Here is an 18,723-nt window from a genome sequence, read left to right on the forward strand (position 1 = left end):
TCCCTTCCCCTCTACCTCATGGCTCTTTCTCTCTTCTCTTCCAATCTCTAATGAACAGGTTATTCATGCTGTCATGTTATTTAGATGAATTGTCTTTAAATATGTTACCTTAAGCTTACCCACATCAAAATAGTTTTGCCATTTCTGTGCCCCAGCATTGTTGATTTTCTTAACCAAAAGCATGGTACAGTAGTCAGATTTTAATTTGGAGCAAGAAGACCCAAGTGTGAATCCCTGTTACTTCCTGTGTGACCTTGAACAAATGTTGAATCTATCTGGGCCTTACTTCTTTATCTGTAAAAATGAGGGGTTTGGGGCAGATGGCCTCCAGGATTCTTTCCAGCTCTTAATCTGTGATCGTAAGATAATTTAGTAATATCTGTGAACTTGGAGATTTCATTATGAATTCCTTTCTTAAAGCATTTGTAAAACTAATCAAAATAAAATTAAACTCAACCCAAATTTGTGAGACCTCTCTGTTGGTCCTTCTTTATGCCCCCCAAAATATTCCCCCTTTTTCTATCTTTCAACCAGTTTCCTGACTATAACAAAATATGCCCTGTAGATGCCATAGTATCAATTATTTAATCAGCATTTATTAAGCACCAGCCATGTGTCAGGCATTGTACCAAATGCTGGGAATACAGAGATTGAAACTGTCCCTCCTTCAAATAGCTTACATTTTGTGTCTGGATGTGGGGGGAGGAGGTGACATGTCATTTGTATGCACATGTAAAAATAGACTAAAGGCAGGATGGTGATGGGGAGTCTTTCCCAACCTCTGTGTGGCATCTTTATCAAAAAAATCATACCTCTAATTTCATGGTAAAGAGAACTCTGGATGGGAAAAAAATTTTCTTTACCAAGTAAGGTCAGCCTTACCCTGCAATTTACAATCTTAGTTGTGTAGAGCTCTGAAAGGTGAGGTGAATTGTCCAGTATGTGTCAGAGACAAGAGGAGAACTTGAACCAAACTTCTCCTGACTCCAAGACTGGCCTTTTATCAACTCAGCCATGCTGTATTTCCAATTACTTTTTACAGCATCTGATTCATTAAATTCCACTAATCTAAATGATTGTTTTTAGTCTCAAAGAATTCAAGTAGATTAGTGAACAATGACTTTCTTCAAAATCCTAACAGTTGCTCATCCAAAGTGAACCATCAGAAGTGATCTTTAGGCTTTTCTTAGAGACTCAAGCCTAACAAATCTTTCCCTATCTAAGAAATGAATGTTTGCCTTTTCATCCTTAAGTATACTGCCTGATTCTTGTTGACTTTTCTTCATGAAAAAAAAAAACCTTTAAAAAAATTTAGCATATTCATTCATTTCAGGGTTATGTCCTAGATGCAAATCTTTGGTCAAATTCATTCTAGCCTGCCCATTAATAAACTGGCCATAGTGATTGGCCAGGATGGAGAGAATTGCCAACTTCTGGACTTATGTCAGAGTTGAAGTTTATGGCCAATGAAGATTAAATAAAGCAAAAGAGAAAATCTCAAAAACTTCTGTTGGAGCTGTCCTTCCTTACCACTATTAAGTCACAACCTTATAATCTTGAAAACATGATGATGGCATGAAGTATAGTAGAGTGCAATTTATGTGTGTGTATTTATATAAGTAAATAAAAATGAATATTATTTGGACAGCCTATTTTAAAGAAGTGGTCATTCACATTATGCAAAATAAAGATACATTTATTGTTGTTGGGACTGGAAGCTCAATTCCGTGTGGACGGTCTCGGGCGGGTAAAAGTGGGACTTCTAAATCTTAGAGTCTTACGAGGCCCTCCATGAACAGCGGGGGTTCGAGAAGGTCAGACTGAGCTAGCTCGGCTAGCTCGGGTATTTCCGCCTCTCCCCCGGAGATACCTGATGGGTGGAGTCTCCCTGCCCTCGAGGTCATCCCGGATTGGAGCACACCTAGTTACCTAACAGCACGGTATTGAGATGCAAACTGTGTGGCTGAAGATTAAGTAGGATTGAGGAAGCCGGAAAGCTCTCTCTTAGCACGTGTGGAGCCAAGAGGACAGTAGGGCTCCGCTTCTTTTCTTTCCTCTCTCCCCTCCCCCTCTCTCCCCGCTTGTACTTCTACTTCCAATCCCTTAAGCTTAGCCTCCTTAGGAAATCTCCCCCTCTTCCTCCTAAGGAAGACCTCCCTGCATTTGTAACCCGGACCCTGAAATAAAGCTCAACCCCTGTTCGACTCTGGAACGTCCTTTCTCTCATACGTTTATCCGGTTTGGCCAACCGAAGACCTGGGACAGGTAAGAAAGACTCGGGTAGCCCAATACAGGCCTGTAGGCTTGGCAATTGTCATAGTCATGTAATCATAGTTTAGTAATTTACATATGAATCCATTTAAACTTTTTTTTCTGATTTTAGTCTAGTCAGTTAATTTAAATTAATATAATGCCATGCTGCATCATCCATGCAATGATATTTTTACAGTGACTAAGGCATTTGTGATTAGAATTTTCTTACTTACTTGGGCTTCAACGTCTGTTAGTTTGCGTGTCTGCTCAGCTGTTTGATTTAATAGATTTGTTCCTATTTCAATCATAACTGCAGTCTGATTCTGGACAGCATTCTGTTGCATCTCTACCATTTCTTTCTTCATATTGTCCTGGATATAATTCTCAAGCTATAGCAGAAAAAGCATTAAGGCAGTCGGTTTTTTTTTTTATTTCAGTCTTAGAGTTCACATGATCATAAATCTTGTTCTTAAACATTTGTTATAGGATCATAGCTTAGAACTAGAATGCACGTCCAAGTTCAAACAATCCAACCCTCTTATTGTTCTAATGAGGAAACTGAGGCCCACAGAAGGAATAAGACTTGATCAAGATCATATAGGTAGAAATAGCAGGGTCTTCCTAAGGAAAAAGAACAGCAGTCTAAAAGCAGAACCACTATCAGCGCATTGTGTTATTCGTTTGTCATTACAAAGGTCTTTTGATTTACTGTAGTTTGAATTCTTGCCTTTCAAAGTCCATTTTCAGTTGTGGTGTTTTGGTATAATCATTTCAAGTCACTAAATCATAGAACTAAGTGTTTAGGGAAAATCTCAGACGTCTTCTAGTTCAATCCTGACCAGTATATGACTCCCTTGTCTACCATTTCTCCTAAATGGTCATCCAGCCTCTACTTGAAATCTTCTTGGGAACTCACTACTTGTTTTTAGAAACAAAAGGAACAGTTTATTGACCACAAGATCATATTTTTTTCCAAGTTGGAAAACAAAAAGGATCCACTGCTTTGGAAATTTATTGTGTGTTTATGGGTTTTGTGGTAACAAAAATACATTTGGTTGATTGTATTCAACTCATGGTGCCTTCTTAAATTAAAATAACCATGTGTTCTTTTCATACAATATGTGATAACCAAAATATGTTTTGGACTTTAAAATTAAGCACAAAAAAAATAAAACCCTAGCTTCAGACTTGTGATTCACCCCAGGAGTCATCTTGCTGCCCTACAACTTTTACTACTGCTGGAATTCCCTGATTGAGGTCATTCTGTGCTGATTGGTGACAGCCAACTGTTTTCTTACCAGTCCTAAACCTCTGACTGTGCCTTGGCCATCTTTCTGCCATGTTTCCTGGGTGCATACTTACCCAAATTAATATTAACATTACTTCTGAAAAGGGTTTGTCAATCAACTGCCCTGTAGTTCTGTTTACCATCTCTAGCATGAAAATATCCTTCCCTGGTCATCACTCCATTTTTATGTGTTGGCTTTCCCTATTAGAATGTAAAATCTTTGATGAAAAGGACAGTCTCTCAGTTAATTTTCATCCCTCATGATACCTAACAAAGTTTTTGCCATTAGTAAATGTTTAGTAAATGCTTTCTCATTCATTCGTTCAGGTTATAGATATTCATCTACTCTTTTGAGGCATGAATTATTTAAAATTAAACTGAACTGTTGAAATTATGCTTAGTTCTGTTTCTGACAAATTAAAATATTGAATTGAGCATCTGATTGCTAAAATGGGTTTGAAAAAAATATGTATTTTTCTCCTTAAGCCAACTTTGGAGCTAACTAAATTATGGTCTTAAGAGAAATAGTTTGATAATTGCCCTGAAAATGAGGTGAAAGAACAACAAATTTAAGATGTAGAAGAAAACATGTTCCTGAGACTTTGGATCCAGAGACCTAGGTTCTAGTCCCATCTCTGCTACTAACTAGCAATTGTGACCTTGACCAGCTCATTCTTCCTTTTCTGCGTTTGTTTGCTACATTGTAGCAACACCACAGTGAAGCCTGTTTATTCCAGCAAAGGACAGTCTGGCTTGTATTGATGATGATTTACTTAATCTTTTCTCACAATACTTCCTGCCTCTTTCCCCCATGTATTGCCTCTGTACTAGGCAAGCTCTTGTCCTGGGTTAGATCTCTGTCTGTTTCCGCTTCTTCCATTTTCATGAATGAAACAAAACAAAACAAAAACCCAGAATCAGCCCATTGAGACTTCTTTTCTCTCTAGGGAAAAGATTTAAGTCAGAGACCTCCCTACTGAAGCTTCATTAGATACTATAGTCCTATTGTAAATGTTCCTTTCCTCTCTATCCCTATGCCAGTACTTGGTTGCTTTTAAGTGAATTCAGTTCAGCAAATATTTATGAAATACCTAACAATGTGTCAAATACTGTGCTAAATTCTAGGTCTACTTTAATACTTAAATTTAATACTTAAATGTACCTGTGAGTTCACTGACATGGGTACTACTTCCATCTGTTACAGCCTGCTCATGCCTTTTCATTCTATAAAAGTTATGTCCATAGATTTCCAAAGCAGAAGTTTCCTATAAAGTTGGGGTAGGGGTAACATTCTTTTAGGTCTCTTAACATAGCATAGCTACTAGTGCAGCTTGTGAATTGCCTATCAGTTGTCCCATACTCTCACTATATAACTTGTTCACATCTTTTTCTGATTCACTGATAATAACTTTTACATTGCTTTTCCTACTCATTTTTAAGTAACATGAAGTGAACTACTCACCTACAGTTCAATTCTTTCTTACTTTTTGGTTGACCTGCAACTTTCATTCTTTGGATATTATAGGATTACGTGTTTTTTATTCAGACTCTGTCACATTAAGAATGCTAGTGTTAAAAAGATAGTCATTGGAACACCACTGTAAAATCAAACAACTTCGAAAGCCATAAGAACTCTGATCCACACAATGACCAACCATGATTTTAGAGAACTGGTAATGAATGAAGCATGGCACTCTCTTCCTGATAGCTTATAGACTCAAGTTGAAGAATGAGGCATTTATTTTTTGGACATTCAATTCAATAAACATCTGTTATGTGTTTACTGCGTGCCAGACACTCTGCTGAATGTTGAGGATACAAATTAGAAAAAGAAATAGTACCTGCCTTCAGAAAACTCACAATTTAACGGAAGACAACAATACACAAAATGAGGATAAAAGAGATGGGGAGGGAGAGGAGCAGGGGGTGGGGGGGAGGGACTCAATGTGTGTGTGCGGGAGGGAGGATGATATTCCATGTGGTAGAAACCAAGCAGCATCAATGATGAAAAACAGAACATTACCTGGAAAGTTCTCAGCCCTCTATAAAGGAAACTTTGGGAGAAATTTATTGCTCCATCCTCCAGTCAGAAGAGAGAGGCAACTGAGGGAGTCGAGAGAGTATTGAGTCGCAAAAGCTAAGTCAGTGTCTATGGTCACGTGATCTCAGGAGATCAGCTTATGCTGGGAAAGTCATGATGTTCAATGAAGTGGAAACTAAGCAAAGTCACTAATACAAAATGGAGATTGCACAGGGCTAATCAAGAGTTTATTTTGATTGAACATGAATGTTTCTTACAAGGAGTTTTTTTTTCCTTTGTTCCAAGTGGGAGAGAAGGTGGGAGGATGGAAAATAGATTTTTCGTTAAGAAAAACCCACAGTTACCACACATTCTTAAGTAATGAGGTTTTTTATTAAATATGGAATGTACATGAAATGCTAATAATATACCATCTTCCAAAAAATTTTAAAAATGAGTTTATATTCTAATCCAAGTCCTGGCTTTCTAGATTTATTCATATTACTTGTTTTATTATACTCAGAATAGCCTAGTTGCTATTTCCTAAACTTAATGTAATACCTCTGGCTTCTATGACTTTTCAGAGGCTACCTCCTATATCTTAGCTGCACTCTATCTTCACCACTTCCTCTTACAATCCTTTGTTTCCCTCAAGGTTCAAATCAGGTACTGCTTCTGAAGGGAAACCTTGCCTGATACCCCTGTTTGTTGGTGTGCTTGTTGTCCTCCAATTAACTTGTATTTTACCTTTCTCTTTTACATGTTGTTTCTCTCAATATTTAATTCAATAAGTATCTACTAAAAGTCTCTTGTGTCCCAGTGACTGTACTAAGCATGATGGATAGAAAGACAAAAAATTGAACAGTCTCTGTCCTCAAGGACCTTACATTTTATTGAGGAAATATAATATATTCATAGGTAATTAAATATAAAGTAGATACAATGAAAATTGCAATAGAGAGGAATACTGACAGATAGAATGGTCTGGAATTTTCAGTAACAAGGGATTCCAAAAAGTAGAATTAAATAGGGAAAGCATAGAGGTTGCTAGAGAGTAATATTGGATAGAGTACTAAGTTTAGAGTCTAGACTCAGGAAGACTTGAGTTCAGATCCATCATCAGATACTTACTAGCTGTGTGACCCTTTGCAGGTCATTTAACCTCTGCTTCAGTTTCCTTAAGTGTAATATGGGGATATAATAGCACCTAATCTCACAGTGTTATGAGAATCAAATGAGATAATAAATGTAAATTGCTTAGCAGTGCTTGGCATGTAATGGACACTGTTTAACAAATGTTTCCTTCCTCTCTTTCTTCCTTCTTTCCTTTCTTTGGTTCCTCCTTCCAGAGTTGACATGGCTAAAAAATTCATCACCCTGCTGGAAATACAATGAACTTTGCTGGGCTTGTCCTTGAACAATAGACATGCAGTTCCTCAGTGGGTCTGCGCTCAGCCTTTCCAGCTTGATAGAAACTGACAGAGCTTATACTCTTCTAGTGTAGCCTTTGAGAAACTCAAGTCACCTTCACATCTTATAATTGTGTACATAGAGTGCTAAGTAAGATACAGAGGTAAAATGCTCTCTGGGTAGTCCCTGCTAAGTACCTCAGTAAAATGTAAACTTAAAGGAAGGAGAGCTGTTTTTCTCCCAAGACCTAGTATAGTGCCTTTCAAATAATAAGTACTTAAAAGTTTGGTTAATTGAATGGAATTTGAATTTTATAATAAAAAGTTATCAAAATCTTGTATACCTACTGATCACTCTATTATTTAATTAACTAAATAGGATTTTGGCTTCTTTCCCGCACTCTTCCCCACCCCCCCAAAAAAATCTGATACAACTATATAAAAATATTCACAATAGCAAAAAGTTGGGAACTTTTTAATCTTTTTTTATATCTCTATTGAATGGACAATAATTGCACAGTAAATTGTAGTATATGAAGTAATAATGAGAGTCACCATGATATAATGGATAGAGAGCTGCCTTCTGATTGAGGAAGATTTATGTTCACATACCACCTCACGTGTGTACTAGCTGTGTGACCCTAGGCAACTCACTTAATCTCTCTATGCTCTGGGCACCTCCTTACAACAAAGTTGTAAAGAAGGTGCCAGCCTGCGTTGAGTTTCATCATCCAGAGTTTCCTTTATCAATGACATTACAGGTCCATTCCATGTGTCTAATCTGTGAAGCAATGGAAAGTTATTACCCCATAAACAAAAACATAAATGAGGAGAGAAATTTAGGAGCATTTATGAAGTGATGAAAAGTAAAAAACAAGTGTGGATTCAAAAGAACAATATATATATGTATATATGTATATATATATAAGGTTATTATGTAAATGAAGATAACATTAAACTACAACAAAACTCAGACTAAATCCCATAGAAAATATTGAAACTTTTCAAAGTGAAGATACACAGTCTTGCTTTCTTTTGAAAAAATGTGTGCAGTTCCAGGTTCAGTCATCTACATGCAGTTTTTTGTATTGTTTTGTTAAGCTGTTTTCAGCTATGTTATTGGGAATGGAGAGGAGTTGTTTTGTTAAAACAAAATTCATCATGTGGAAAACAAAAACAGAAAACCTCAATCCTCTGTCTTCATACTGTCAAACTCTGCCCTGGAGTAGTTCAGAATGCCTAGGGGTTGACTTCAAATAATGCTTACCCTGCAGATTACCAGACTCAGTAGAATGTCTTCTACACCAGAGAGTAATTAGCTACTCACAAAGCAATATCTAATAAAAGTGTTGAACAAAAATAATTTCTTTTTCAAAAGTTTTGAATAACACTGCCAGTTCCCTTCCATTGGAGACCTAACTCCAAACTGATATCAATCTATTAATTCTTTGGGGTTTATCAGCTTTTATCTAGATTTTATCTAGCTCTCCTCTCTCCATATTGAACACAAGGACAATACATTAAATTTTTTAAAATATTTTACTGAGATGAAAAAAAAATTGTATCTATGGCATTCCTCCAATCGACCAATCTTATAATCTTGTCAGAAAAGGGAAGGAAATCAGTCTTACATGACATGTTTTTCATGAAGCCTCACTGTCTCTTAGTTATGACTACTTCCTTTACTATTATTTACTAATATGTGTTCTAAAACTATATATTCTATAATTTTTTCCAGTAATTGAAGTCACAGTCACCAGGTTATAGTTTTAAATAAATCTATAGCTAACATCTTCACTAAGTCATTGTCTAGTACTTTTGGGACTTGGTATAGTAACAGTACCCTAAAAATATATTTTATCTGATTAGAAAATAAAGTCTGGAAATGGATAAAAACAAATGGATTTTTAAAATACTACAGTAAAGTATTTTTTGAACAGCATAGAAAGTGTTTTATTTAAATATGAAATTCTTGCTCATTTTTTCTTCCAAACATTCTGAATTATCAAATTTGACAGGAAAAAAAAAATAACTTGATTTGCCAAAACAATGGTGCCAGATTAGTCACATTACAGCATTTCTCCATCTATCTTCCTTGTTGCCAAGATTATTATCATTAGTTTTACTGCAAAAAAAAAGTAATCTTGTAATTGGCGAGAGAAAGAAAAACATGAACAGTTATTTAAGTGAAATTTATCTTCAACTTTGAATGTTTAATATTTCTCTCTTACCAACTTATGTTGCTGAGTGAGTGACAGTTTCTATCTAAACAAATTTTAACTTTCTCATTTGTTTCTATTAATGTTTTTTCTGTGTGATTGACAAATTAATAAACCCTCTGAGATTTCCTTTAGAAACATCTTCTCTATCATGTAAAATTAGAAACAAGATATCTCAAATTCAAATTGAGTGTTTATAGAAACTAAAGCACTTCCTCTGATAAAAACATTTATTCAGTAGACAATCCTCATTTGCTCAAGATAAACTGTTTGCTACATGTATCATAATAAGCACAACATTATCTAAATGCATTATACATTCTTCTTATTGTATGTATTATATTTGTTCCTGCTACAAAAAATACTGATTTCAAGCTCTCCCCTTGACTTCCATTTTAATTCCAGAGATTTATGTTCATAATATGTGAGTCAATTAACAGGTATATAAAAACACCCTTTGTAAGTTGAGGTCTCGGCTACATGCTGTGGAAAATACAAAATAAATATAACAAATCGTTCCTTCTCTCAGATAATTTATAGTCTAACTGAAAATGCCTATTCATCATCTGAAGTCACAGAAATTTTAATGATGGTACTTAGAGATTCAAATGAAAGGAAAAGGTTAGAAGATCTCTCTTCTACTGGTTCCAATTTTTAATCAGTTACAGAAAAAAAACCTGCTCAACTACATGGAAAGATGTATAGATGTACTAATTGACCACTGACTTCTTCTGTGACCATCACATTTTTTTTTATTCCTCCGTGCCTCAATAAATAAGAATTCTTATTCCTAAGAGCGCTTCAAAAGAAAGATGCTTTGTGCCATTGTCACTTTCATGGTTCCTCTTACCACTAACTTGACATGGTAAAGTGAAGAAGGAAAATCTTGTTGTGATATTTCCTTGATAATAGTAGGACCTTACATTTAGAGACACAGTTTTTCCTTTGTGGGCTACCATGGCCATTAACATAGTGACAGACCTTTCAGAAAAAGATTCTTTGAAAACTTTCTAAGAGATCTGAAGCACTCTTCCACTTAGTCTGATAGGAAACCCATTCAGGTAGGTGACTAGGAGAGAGAAAAATAATATACAGAAAAAATTACTATGAATATCTTGCTAAAACTATGAAGATCGCAAAAAATATATGCATGACTATGGCAAATACAAAGCAGTATATTTTTTCATCTCCCAGCTTTTCTGAATTCTTAGAGTAGTAGTGATTGTCACTGTACCTGAAACTTTCCCCAGCAGTGGCATTAATTGAATGAACCACCTTAGCAGAGGGCAGCCTTTGACTCCCAAGACCTGACTGTGCCATGTGCCCACTTACCAGGGATTCATAGGGGACTAGGACTTTAGACAGTTGTGAAATTGATGCAGCTTTGTATGAAGGAATTCTTCTTAAAAATCCTTAGTGTCAGCCTCAACTCCTCACTTTCTCCTCACCCCACATACCCAATAAGTTGCCAAATCTTGCCATTTTTACCTCCACAATATCTCTGTCCTTTAGCCCATTCTTTCTTTAATTCTTGCCTAGATTATTTCAGCAACCTCCAAATTGGTCTTCCTACCTCAAGCTTCTCTACACCCCAGGCCATGCCAAGGTGATTTTCCTCAAGCATAGATCTGACAATATAAATCCCTTAAGAAATAGACTTCTAGTAGTGTCTGCCATCAAGTATAAACTTCTCTGTTTAACGTACTACATAATCGAGCCTCAGGCTACCTTTCCAGGCTCACTAGAAGTTACCACCCCTCTCCTACGCTCTGGAATCCAAACCAACTATCCTCTTTTCCATGCATACGCCATTGCACATCTCAGTATCTTCTTGTGGGTCGTCCAGAATGCCTCTAATGCTCTCCTTCTTCACCTCTGCTTCAGAGAACTACTCTTTTCTTTTTCAATGAAGCTCAAGTACCACTTTCTGAAGCCTTTCCTGAGCACCTCAGTTATAACTGCTCTCTCTTACAAATTGCCTTGTCTTTAACTAGGCAGCTAGGTGACACAATAGATAAAGCTCTGGACCTGGAGTCAGAACGGCCTAAAGTCAAATCCATCCTTAGACATTTATCAGCTGTGTGACCCTAAGTAACTTCCTTAACCACTTTTTGCCCTAATTTCCTCATCTGTATCTCCCACAGTTATTATGACCAAAATGACAATAATTTTAAACTGCTTAGTACAGTACCTAAAACACAGTAAACTGTACCTAAATGTTAGCAATAATTAACTCACTTTACATACCTTAAATCATTATACAAATGTTGTTTTTACTAATTTCTATATATTCACTTTTGTCTCTCTCACTCGAATGTAAACTTCGTGTAGTCAGGATTATTACATTCAATATATGTAGATCCTCAGCTTCTAGAGTACCTGGCACATAGCCTGTACTTAAATAAATAAATACTTGTTGATTGATTGTGAAATATTCAATTTGTATTCTCCAGGATGGAGACCTCACCTCCTCTCAAGGTATCCTATTCCACTTTTGGACAGCTGTAATAGTTAGGAAAGTTGACTTTACATCTAACCTAAAAATTCATTTCTAAAACTACCATCTATCACTTCTCATTCTGTGCTCTGAGGTCATACCGAGAATGTCTAAGGAACATAAAAAAGCATAATGCTATTATATTTACATGGTTATGATGGCTGTTTTTCATTCTCAAGAACCCTGCTCATTTCAAAGGACCTGTTCTGTGGTGATCGGATAAATAACTAAATCGAAATAGTTTGCCTTCCACTACTGACACTGCTAGTTAAGTGCCCTTTAAAGAGGGAAATTATTGTTGTTACTGGGACTGCCAGAGTTCATTGTGCTACAGTTAAACTATGGGAGCTATATTACTGCATGATTCTTCCTACTCATTCCCCCTCCCTTTTTTTTTTAACTAGTAAAATGTCTGAGGGGAAGCCCCGGATGGGTTGGGAATATGGAATTTAGTGAATGCCTGCAGGATCTGAGTTTACATAATCTTTGTGGCGGGCATCCAACCCTATATAGAGTTTACTAACACTAGAGGACTATTATTAATGGAGGATAGGCAAGGTTGAGGAGACTTCATGGACAATATGACATTTATAAAGAGTTCTAAAGGATAGAAAGGAAATTACTTTTATAGATGGAAGTAGATAAGTGGTTTTAGAATGGCCTATACAGAGAGAAAATATTGTTTGGTAAATGAACAACATAGATTAAGCTTCCAGGTACCATATCATGAGAAGAGACAGGGTACACACAGGGAATTTTGCCTTCATGTGACAGAGGTATTGTCTAGGATGGAATGGATAATGAGTACCCCTCATGGGAAGGGGGGAAGGAGTTGATATATAAGATGCAAAGTTCATAGTTTCATAGTTAAGAGGAAAATTAGGAACCTCTGCTGTATATTAAGAAAAAAATGATCTTATATAAAGCAAACACTGAGATGTGCTATTTAGACCACATATGGGCAGCTTGGTGGTGCAGTGGATAGAACATCAGGCCTGGAGCCAGGAAGCTCTGAGTTCACATTTGGCCTCAAACACTTACTTATTAGCTATGTGACCATGGGCAAGTCATTTAATCCTGTTTGCCTTCTTTTCCTCATCTCTACAATGAACTGGAGAAGAAATAGCAAACCACTCAAAGATATTGATCTTTGCCAAGAAAAACCTAAACAAGATCATGAAGAGTTAGACACAATTGAAACTACCAAACAACAAATGTATTGAAAATAATATTATGTAAAATTGTCATGTAAAGTGTTTGGTTTTTTAAACTAAAGTTGGACATTTGTGGTGAGAGGCTGGAATGGATTCCCATGCATGGTCCAAGGTATGCAGAGAAGGGTCCTAAGATCTGGGGCGGCAGCTAGCACAATTAACAATTCACAGACTTAGATTTAGATGTAGGGAAAGTGGGAAATGAGCCAGTAAGGACTAACTTCAAATTCCATACTTGACCCATGTCTCTTACCCTGAGCTCCAGTGAAAGTGATTACAAGCCACACTCAGGTTTTATATAAGCCAGAATTGGAGAAGGGACATGGTGGGGATGGTGGGAGGAGGCAGATACAGAGGGGAGAGAGTGGGTACAGACTTTATATGTGGGCCAGTATGGTAAATACATCTCTTCCTTGGGCTCAGAAATTTAAATCTCCAAGGAAACTTAGAATTTATATAACAATAAAACTCCCTGATTTAAAGATGAAGACTTTGATCCTCAGAGAAGTTTAATGACTTGTTCAAGGTCAAACATCTAGTTAGATCAAGAATTAGAAGCCAGATCTCTCAAGCAATGCCCTTTATAATCATATAGGTTAACTCAAGGTGCTTATAAAAATATGTTAACTACATGCATAAAAACTGAACGTTACTTTTACTTTCTTTCTTGTGTTTAGTGATCTCACATCTTCAATATGATTTTGAGGCAAGGGAAAGAAAGGATGAAGGTATTAATAAATATTAAGTAGATCCACTTCTTCCCACATACCTATAGGGTCATCTTAAGCTTAAACATCCAGATACTAAAGACTAACTATATTCCATTCCTTTAAGCTCTAAGTACTGTGTTTGTAAACATATGCAAAAACTTTAGACACAGTTTTATAGAAAGGATACTGGAAAAAAAACCTACCAAGCAGATTATTTGCTAAATAGACTGTTGAGGGGGATAGAGGGTAGAGGATAAAACTTACAGAAAAATTACAAGATTTCTGTCTGGAAGATACTCTCAAACTGGTTTGTTACCCTTGATACCGAGGGCAGGAAGTCTCTGTTGTTTCTCAAAAAAAAAAAAAAAAGGAAAGAAAGAAAGAAAACCCTTGAGAATGCAGATGGGAATGCTTGAGAAAGCTAGAAAATTAGGCTTTTCCGTGCCCTACTGAGCACTACTGTACCAGAACAGATTTTTAGCCAAGCTTTTCTGTTTCTTTATCTCCTCTTTCTGTTAGCAAAAAGGTGGAGATGATTCTAATGGATAGTCATTGGAATAGATTATAATACTCAAAGCACATCGCCCTTCAGGGTTAATATTAATGAAAACAGCGATAAACAAAATATTTTTGCCTTTTGTATGTAAAGCTAAGTGCTAGCAACCATCAGGAGGACATACTTTTTTAAATTGTTTTTCCAGTAGTGGCATTAAATTTGCACCAAATTACTCATTCTCCCTTGCTTATACCCCATTCTGACCTTGGGCTTTGAGTTTCAAGCTACAATCCCAAAGTACAGATGAGCTGGTGCCAAGTTTAGTGGCCCCAATAACGAGAAAACTCTTATGACTGTATCCCTATACTCACACTATTACTAAATTTGAGGATTGGAGGAAATTCAGTGGTCATCTACTCCTACCTATACGCAAAAGGAATCCTCACTGTAACATATTTAATAGCCTTCCAGTAGAACCCAAATTGCTAGTGATATTTACTAAGTGCTAGGGAGAACATTTTGACAAAGAATAGCATTAATTCAGCCTTCTAAAGAAAACTAGAGTAATGATACTTTGTCTGACATTAATTTTATGTGAGTTTAAGTTCTTCTATTTGCCCCACTATACTTAAGGGGAAGTTTACCTTCTTCTGTATTAGATTAACTCTGATTTGACCAGATGTAGTTCAGTTCCCACTCTCTCTCAAGTATTCAAAACTGCAAGCTTTTCATATTTCTTCGGGTTGTTTACAAAATTCAATCCTCTAATGTGTGCAGACTTTAAGGAATTAATTCTTTGAGAGCAAGGACTGTTTTTTAGCTTTCCTTTCGGTCTTTGTATCCCAAACACCTAGATAGTGTTTAACATATACAATGGGTAGATAATAAGTGCTTGTTGAGTTGTCCTAGTGAACTGAATTCTCATGTGCATTGTAGATGCCAAAAGTTTCCTACTGTTTTATAAAATGTGTCTGAAATACAAATTGGTTTTAGGAGAATACATTTTTTTGTTCACCAATTAAAAACCTATTATTTATGTAGGCACATTTTAAAGAGTTTTGAAAAATGTTAATTTGAGATGGGGAAGTAAGTGGTCATTTTTTTAAACTTACAAGTTCAGTAAAAATAGCTATTCTTATACTAGTTAGATTCTTCTGCTGTACTGTTGCAAAATCAGTATATTCAAGAGTCAGATAAAACTCTACATGTATTTGTTCTTAACCTTGTTTTATACCTGAGACCAAATTTCTTTGGCAGTTTGGTGAAGCTTATAGATCCCTTCTCAGAATCATATTTTTAAATGCATAAAAAAATACTAAAATTACAAAAGAAAGTAATGATATTGAAATCTAGTCTTCAAATTGAAAAAAAAGAAACTTCTTTATGAACCATACGTTAAGAACTTCTATTATACAAATCTATGTCCCCGTAGGAAGTCCCCTTCAGTGGGACATGTTTTCATTTATTTTCCAAGTGGTATTGTTGGATTTCTGACCTCAGTCTAAAATTCTACTCTGCTGCCTTCTCATGCTGTAGAGATGACCCAGGATTCTTGAAGGCCAGTGTAGGCAATACAAGCAGTTGTCAGGCACACCAAGCTAGAAATACAGTTGAGTGGCAGCCTATATATCTGTTGCCAAAGTACAGGCCACACTAAGTTCAGAAAGGTTCATTACTAGGTTGATGAATTTTTTTGTCCAAATGAATAAATGATAGTCCACTAAATCTAATTCCTCATTCTACCAAAGCTACTCTTTCCAAAGTTACCAGTGATCTCTTAATTCTCGTATCTGAAGGCCTTTTCTCATCCCTCATGGCATGACATGGAAATCAAAGGAGATGTGATATCATGGTTGAGAAACAGCAAAAAGTCCACTTGGCTGGACTGTGTAGCTTGTTAAGGAAAGTAATATGAAGTAAGACTGAAAAGCCAGATGACAGCCTAGGAAGTTTGTATTTTCTCCCAAAACCAATAGGGAGATACTGAAAGATTTTTGTTTGCTTGTTTTTATTTTGGCTTCGTGGAGATGGGGGAGAGAACTTGGTCACATGTTTATAAAATCAATTTATCAGTTTTGTGGAGAACAGATTAGAAAGGGAAAAAACTGGAAATATTGGGAGACTATTTCAATAGTCCAAGTAAGAGGTGATAAGGTCCTGAGCTAGGGTTGATACTATGTGAATGAAGAGCAGGGGACAGATGTAAGACATTGGGGAGGCAGGTTTGGTGATTTGGTGATTTCAGAATTGCAAACCTGGGTGACTACAAGGATGGTGGAACCATTTACAGTAGAAATGGGGAAGTTTGGAGAAGAACTTGGTTTCAGGTGAAATTACGAGTTCTCTTTTGGGCATGTTAAATTGAAATACTTATGAGATTATATTTGGCAGGCAATTGGTAAAAATGGAACTAGTGAAAAATTATGACTACATGTAGAGGATTTGGAGGCATCTGCATAGAGATGACAGCTGAATTCCTGATTATTGAAAAGCTTACCAAAGAGAAAACAGACAAGAGAACCCTTATCTTGAGGTATTTCTTGCATAAAACTTCAGTTTAAGAGGATGAACAATCTATTTAAAAGCCCACCGGTTTTTAGTACATTTTTGAGAACTTGGTTCGGAAATCTCACATCTGACACAACTTGAGTATCATTAGATAAGTTGTTTAACCCATACGGGCAGGAAAGGGGTTGAAATAAACAGCCTCTGAAGTCTCATTTAGCTCTCAATCTATGATTCTATGTTTCTAAGATTGTCAAAGTCTTCTTTAATAAAAGCATGGATATTATAGAGAGTATAAGACATTGTATAGTTTGCTATAAAAAGGATTTTCATTTTATATTACTTAACTACAAGGATTATTGAATTGTAGAAACTTTTTCCAGAAATAGTTGAAATGTCATGTTTTATGTCTGACTATGTGGTACCTAATTGCAAATGCTAAATACCACTCCCTTGGTGAATGTTTCTCACTAGTTCTTTTCCCTCAAGAGAGTTACTATTTTGGTTGATAAATGTTGGTATTTTTTTCTCCATGGAGACTGATATGGTTTGTTAATGTGCTTTGTTAACTAAAAATTTTCTGTAATGTAATGGATTACAGTTAAAATGAGATGTGAATCTGTCCCCTAAGTTAATGTAATGTGGCTGACCATTTTAACTGTTGTCTCCAACTTCCATCCTTGGTTATCTAAAATCATGCCTAAAGAAATTGCTTTGCGGAAGTCAATTGAAGTGGTTATGTGCAGATAGACGAGGAGTGAATCATTCCAGCTGCCTGAAGCGGGTTAAAAGTATTAAGTTAGGTAAATTAGTAATCTAACATTCTGAAACACTGTTCTTTCCGGATCAAGAACAAATGGCATTTGCTCTTGGAAGGCAAAGAAAGGATTTATGAAGTTCCCATTAGTCTAAAAATAGGATATTATATAAATAAATGCCTATCATGAATTACATTTGCTGTAGTTCAGAAGCATCAAATCAAAGAAGACAGTGAGTTCTGCCGTTAACAGTTGGAACGTCTGTTGTTCATTGAAATGGATATTTAAAATCCTCTAACAAAAGTAAATTGGATGGGCATATCTACAGAGTTATAGCTTGATTTATACTAATGCAAAAATGTCTTAACTTTTGAGAAACAACTTCCATTGCAAAATTTAGGTCATGAATGCCTCGTATGTCAGAACTGTTGTAGTGAAAGAACTTCACCGAGCAAGTTCAGCCCCCTAGATGAGGATGTTAAATATGACAACACCTTAGAATAATAGGAACATAATAAAATCTAGTTATTTGAATCCTGATTTCAACTAGTTTGTGTGTATACGTGTGGAGGATCCATACCGTGTTTATTTATAGAGTATTTTTTGGTTTGGTGGGTTTGTTCTCTGAAACTGCTATTTCTTCTATTTCATGAGGCCTATTCCTTTTAAGTATCGTGTTCATAAAATCTATTTTCACTAGATTGCTAAGTTAGAAAGGCTCAGTACGGTGTATGAGTGCTTCATTAGGGAATGTGGTAGAGTATTTTTCTCATGACTTTTAAAACAGTTAAAAATCCACATTCCCAGCAAGTGCACTGAATGGCATTTTATTTCCTCTTAACTACAAACTTTTATAAGTTTATTACAATACTGATCCCATCTTTCCTAAAATCAGAAACAACTCAAAGTACTATGTATGATGCTTTATGTATCTGTTATATACCCTGTCATTGATATAATTTTGAAAATAGTGAAAAGAATAGGGAGCAAACCACATTTTTACAAGTATATTTTCACTAAATAAATGTAATTCATAGATCTGATTTGGGGCTAATATACTTGAACCCTCACTTTTTTGACTATAGTAATTTCACATCTATTACCATGTACAAAATTCCTGAATTTTCCTGAATATTGTGGAAATTGAGAAAGTGGAACTTCACAGTACGCCTCCAACATGCTTGTGGTAAAAGCCATTGGGACTTGGCTAACTTTCCCACAATCCATTTCAGTTCCTGGCAGTTTGCACTTTCTTCTGCTCTCTCTAATGATACTTTCTTGCATGTCTGTCTTTTTGAAAGAGTGCTAGTGGAAAATTCCTATCCCTTTTCACTTCACTGTCACAAGTTATAAA

General features: G+C 36.0%; 2 protein-coding genes across 7 annotated transcripts in view; one reads left to right on the forward strand and one right to left on the reverse strand.

Moving 5' to 3' along the window:
• MCPH1 (microcephalin 1) overlaps nt 1–18,723 on the forward strand; it is a 300,799-nt gene that overhangs the window by 157,503 nt on the left and 124,573 nt on the right. The window lies entirely within an intron of this gene.
• ANGPT2 (angiopoietin 2) overlaps nt 1–18,723 on the reverse strand; it is a 68,535-nt gene that overhangs the window by 25,093 nt on the left and 24,719 nt on the right. For all 3 annotated transcript variants that reach the window (XM_072634376.1, XM_072634378.1, XM_072634377.1), the window contains exon 2: nt 2,487–2,642. In XM_072634376.1, coding sequence (XP_072490477.1) covers nt 2,487–2,642 — 156 coding nt within the window. The remainder of the gene's footprint in view (nt 1–2,486; nt 2,643–18,723) is intronic.

The sequence above is a fragment of the Notamacropus eugenii genome, chromosome 1 (genome assembly GCF_028372415.1).
Source record: "Notamacropus eugenii isolate mMacEug1 chromosome 1, mMacEug1.pri_v2, whole genome shotgun sequence".
Lineage (NCBI taxonomy): Eukaryota > Metazoa > Chordata > Mammalia > Diprotodontia > Macropodidae > Notamacropus > Notamacropus eugenii.